Source organism: Thalassophryne amazonica, chromosome 9 (genome assembly GCF_902500255.1).
Source record: "Thalassophryne amazonica chromosome 9, fThaAma1.1, whole genome shotgun sequence".
Lineage (NCBI taxonomy): Eukaryota > Metazoa > Chordata > Actinopteri > Batrachoidiformes > Batrachoididae > Thalassophryne > Thalassophryne amazonica.
In genome coordinates this window covers 82,295,892-82,301,496 of record NC_047111.1, presented here as the reverse complement: position 1 = coordinate 82,301,496, position 5,605 = coordinate 82,295,892, and the positions used below count along the sequence as shown (strand labels likewise).

General features: G+C 43.1%; 1 protein-coding gene across 1 annotated transcript in view; it reads right to left on the bottom strand.

Moving 5' to 3' along the window:
- The window catches only part of LOC117517969 (spectrin beta chain, non-erythrocytic 1), a 137,712-nt gene extending 136,255 nt beyond the window's left edge, over positions 1–1,457 (bottom strand). The window contains 3 exon segments of the mRNA XM_034179088.1: positions 1,029–1,119; positions 1,121–1,182; positions 1,451–1,457. Of these exon segments, the coding sequence (XP_034034979.1) occupies positions 1,029–1,119; positions 1,121–1,182; positions 1,451–1,457 (160 nt within the window).
- Between the last annotated feature and the right edge of the window lie 4,148 nt (positions 1,458–5,605).

The window sequence follows — 5,605 nt, the reverse complement described above, 5'->3', positions numbered from 1 at the left end:
TTTGCTGTCGTCCCTCTTTTGTGCACTTTCTGCCTGACACACTACATAAAGGCTATTAGGGATGTGAATCGTACAACAACTCACGATACAATTCGATTACGATTCTTGGGGTGATGATTCGATTCAGAATCGATTTTCAATTCAAAGAGATCTGAGAAATAGTTATATTACTTAAAAATGTTTCTGTTTAAGAAAATACAGCTTTACAAGGTTAATCAAGTGATTCTAGATGTAAATGTACTCATCTGCTTTGCCTCGTTCGGAGTTGGCTAGCAGTTTAGCGAAGCGCTGGTCAGTAGTCGGCAGATACCGCTGCTCCCCTCTTTTAGCTCCGGGCTTGCAGATTTGAAGTGTTTCTGAAGTACTTGACTTTCATTTTGCAGATTTTGCACACTGCATAAGTCATGTCAAGCTCCTCCTTATGCAGCAAATAATAAAATCCAAAATGCGCCCAAACATTTGCCTTCAGCAAAGACGGTGCTGGCTGAATTAGCTCGTCATCCGCCATGCTAAGCTGCAGCCACTGAACTCTGCGGCTCACGAGTGAAGCACGCCGGAACACACCCACCCCCCACCTCGCAGGGATGCTGTAGTATGGAAGTCGTTGCCTGACAAACAGTACACGCAGCGAGGGTAAGCAAGAAAATGTTTAATAAATACTTTTTAAAAATCGATTCTTGGACATTTGGGACTGACTCAGAATCGTAATATATAGACTCACGATTTGGACGTGAATCGATTTTTTATGACACACCTAAGTCTATATTCATCATATGTTCAATTTGCTCTGTGTTGAAATCCCCAGTGCAAACCAATAATATATATTTATGTTACAGTAGGGACAATGGAATTAGTGTGTGTGGCACGGTGGTGGTTATGGCATCATGATGGTGCCTCCACGTCGTGTGGTCATACAGCCACTGGCAATGGACAAAATAATAGTCAAACTGCCCAACCTTATTTTTATGCAGCGACAACATTTGAACCATGCAAACAGGCAGATTAACTGACACCAGAGTGTAAACTACCTGCCAGAGCTTTGATTCGTGAGCGTTCAAAGAGTCGTGCTGAACTGTTCTCATTATCCCACTCAGTCTCTGCTGCAAGGTCCCAGCGGTTTGTTGATGTCATTATATTGCTGCTGGATTTCTAAACTGTCAAAATCCGTTGGTGAGAATGGTGCTCATGATGTCTGGACTAGGTGTAAACACATTCAACCTACAATTCAACACACACACAAAAACAAGAATCATGAATACTGAAAGCGCATCAAAACCCAACAAGACCCCACCCATCAAAGGGGTACCAACTAATGTTCAGAACATTTCAGGTGAGAAAATTAATGCCCATTTAATCCTGGACTTGGTGTTTCACTGAAATTATCACCCTCATACTCTTTATAGTCAATCTGTACTGGTTCCATGCATCCTACGCTAACCCCAAAGGTCACCTGCCATGCCGGACGTGTCAGGGGCCAAATCTGCTTGCCACATAGCAAGTAAACAATGATATATATATATATATATATATATATCACCTTTCACGGCCTCGCAGTTTTGCAGACTTTTTTTAGTGCAATTTTGCATGCTTTTTTTTTTTTTTTTAACAGCGCATTGTGTTCTGCGTCCTTATCAGGCAGGCCGGTCGCGGCACCGGTCAACATCACCGCGATTGCTCTCACTGCCTCCGATGCACTTACTGAGTCTGCAGGCTCAGTAAATGCAGCAGCGGGCCACTCACACCACCCTCCTGTCTGCTGTGTGGAGCTGCGCCAAATCTTGCAACAGGTCCAGAGACTACACTCGCTGTTTTGACGTGGATGTTGACCGCAGCCGCAGAGCTTCGTGGCCACCGAGAGAGGACTTGGATTCTTTGCGGGTCCCGCATCCATACCTCTGGAGGCAGTGAGCGAAGGGAGAGTTCTGCGTGTGTCTGTTTATAATCTTCTCGCCCAGAAGAAAAAAGAGAGTGTTTACACAGGAGAGAAAAGTGAGAAAATGTTAATGCCTGTTTGAGAAAAGTGTATAAAGTGTGTAGTGAGGGGTTTTACAACCTTAAAACATCTATAATAATTGCAAAAAATAGCGCTGACTACTTCGCGGATTAAACGAGGGACCACTGTATATTATATACGTATATCTACACTCAACAAAAATATAAACGCAACACTTTTGGTTTTGCTCCCATTTTGTATGAGATGAACTCAAAGATCTAAACACTTTTTCCAACATACACAATATCACCATTTCCCTCAAATATTGTTCACAAACCAGTCGAAATCTGTGATAGTGAGCACTTCTCCTTTGCTGAGATTAATCCATCCCACCTCACAGGTGTGCCATATCAAGATGCTGATTAGACACCATGATTAGTGCACAGGTGTGCCTTAGGACTGCCCACAATAAAGGCCACTCTGAAAGGTGCAGTTTTATCACACAGCACAATGCCACAGGATGTCGCAAGATTTGAGGGAGCGTGCAATTGGCATGCTGACAGCAGGAATGTCAACCAGAGCTGTTGCTCGTGTATTGAATGTTCATTTCTCTACCATAAGCCGTCTCCAAAGGCGTTTCAGAGAATTTGGCAGTACATCCAACCAGCCTCACAACCGCAGACCACGTGTAACCACACCAGCCCAGGACCTCCACATCCAGCATGTTCATCTCCAGATCGTCTGAGACCAGCCACTCGGACAGCTGCTGAACAATCGGTTTTGCATAACCAAAGAATTTCTGCATAAACTGTCAGAAAACCGTCTCAGGGAAGCTCATTGCATGCTCGTCATCCTCATCGGGGGTCTCGACCTGACTCCAGTTCGTCGTCGTAACCGACTTGAGTGGGCAAATGCTCACATTCACTGGCGTTTGCACGTTGGAGAGGTGTTCTCTTCACGGATGATGCGAAGGAGATGTGTTGCACTGCATGAGGCAAATGGTGGTCACACCAGTACTGACTGGTATCCCACCCAATAAAACAAAACCTGCACCTTTCAGAGTGGCTTTGTATTGTGGGCAGTCTAAGGCACACCTGTGCACTAATCAGGGTGTCTAATCAGCATCTTGATATGGCACACCTGTGAGGTGGGATGGATTATCTCAGCAAAGGGAGAAGTGCTCACTATCACAGATTTCGGACTAGTTTCTGAACAATATTTGAGGTGAAATGGTGATATTGTGTATGTGGAAAAAGTTTTAGATCTTTGAGTTCATCTCATACAAAATGGGAAGCAAAACCAAAAGTGTTGGTTTATATTTTTGTTGAGTATATATGAATAAAAGATGAATGTCATTTGAATTGCTCAACAACTGGGCTTGAGCAGCTTAAGTTTCCACAACATTCTGCCTAAATTTTTACACAATGCATTTTGTGTGATCACATTTATAAAAAAAACACCCTGAACATGGCAATACTTTGCAAATCTCATTTTTGTAAATGGCATACAGCCCAAGGATTGTGGTGGAAAATAGTACTTGTTTTTTCCAGTTTCATGATTTGTCACTGCACCCCTAGTTTGTATGCTACTGAAATATTTTTACAGATGACACGCTGATGCCTTGCTAAAGACATTCTCAAACTAGGGATGGGTATTGATAAGATTATCAATATCAATGCCCTATCGATTCTGCTTATCGATCCGATTCTTATCGATTACCTTTTCCAATACCTCTTGTGAATTTTGTACTAAAAGTAGGCTTTATGGATTTCTATGTATTTCATTGAGTCTTAAAGTAATAAATATGAAATTGGTCATTGTATCCTTGATCTCTGGACATAAATAAAATAAACAAACGTTGTTTTGCTTTGATGTTATTAATTCCGATTGGATTCTATCGTTCTAACTTGACTGTCAGAGGCCGCGCAGCATTGGAGCTTGTGAACAGAACAGAGGACGATTCTCGTTTCTTTCTGGCAACAAGACAGGAGTCCAGTTAGTAACTTTAATCCACACAAAAGTGACTCATGATTGACATATTCAGGGATGAAAGTGATGAAAAACAAAAAAAGCTGAAAACCCAAAATTACCCCCAAACACCACCCTGCACGAAAATGTTTGAATTCTAGAAGCTCTGAAATGCAATCTGGGACTATTCCAGACAATAAATGCAGTGAGTGCATCATCTATATTTTGGTGAGAAAAAAAAACAAAAAAAAAATACTTTCCTTATTCAAATTCATGCCAGTAGTATTCTGCTCTTACTAGGATGCAGCAGTTTTCTATCTGGCAGATAGTTCTGGAGGAAATCACTGAAGAAATTAACACATTGAAAATATGGTTTGACCGAAACAAACTGGTCATTTAAACTTGCGGTATTGGTATCACCTTCTGTTCCGGAGCACAGCGGTGTTTTTCTGTATCTGTTAGCTGTTTACTCTGCGCAGTTAGATTGATCTAGTTATCTAGATTACGATTGTTTCCAGTGTTAATCTTTACGTGCCTTAACTAAAGCACTCCTTCTGCTGAATCACCTATAAACTTATTTACACATTATTCACTTTTGCGTGTTTTTAGGAAATCCGCTAGCTTAGCGTTAGCTACTAGCTCTTAGCCGATTTAGCAATGGCGGCTTATCCTGTCTCTCCCGCACTTTTCTGCTCTGGGTGTGAAATGTTTAGTTATTCCTCGGCCTCCTTTAGCAGTAACGGTACTTGTAATAAGTGTAGCTATTCGTAGCTTTGGAGGCCAGGCTGGCGAATTGGAGACTCGGCTCCGCACCGTGGAAAATTCTACAGTTGCCAGGCCCTTAGTCGGTGCAGACCAAGGTAGCTTAGCCGACGTAGTTCCCCCCTGCAGATCCCGAGCAGCGGGAAAGCAGGCTGACTGGGTTGACTGTGAGGAGGAAGGCGTAGCCCTAAACAGAAGCCCCGTGTACACCGCCAACCCGTTCACATCTCTAACCGGTTTTTCCCCACTCGGCGACACACCCGCCGAGGATCAAACTCTGTTATTGGCGACTCTGTTTTGAGAAATGTGAAGTTAGCGACACCAGCAACCATAGTCAATTGTCTTCCGGGGGCCAGAACAGGCGACATTGAAGGAAATTTGAAACTGCTGGCTAAGGCTAAGCGTAAATTTGGTAAGATTGTAATTCACGTCGGCAGTAATGACACCCGGTTACGCAATCGGAGGTCACTAAAATTAACATTAAATCGGTGTGTAACTTTGCAAAAACAATGTCGGACTCTGTAGTTTTCTCTGGGCCCCTCCCCAATCGGGACCGGGAGTGACATGTTTAGCCGCATGTTCTCCTTGAATTGCTGGCTGTCTGAGTGGTGTCCAAAAAATGAGGTGGGCTTCATAGATAATTGGCAAAGCTTCTGGGAAAACCTGGTCTTGTTAGGAGAGACGGCATCCATCCCACTTTGGATGGAGCAGCTCTCATTTCTAGAAATCTGGCCAATTTTCTTAAATCCTCCAAACCGTGACTATCCAGGGTTGGGACCAGGAAGCAGAGTTGTAGTCTTACACACCCTCTCTGCAGCTTCTCTCCCCCTGCCATCCCCTCATTATACCATCCCCGTTAGAGACGGTGCTTGCTCCCAGACTACCAATAACCAGCAAAAATCTATTTAATCATAAAAATTCAAAAAGAAAAAATAATATAGC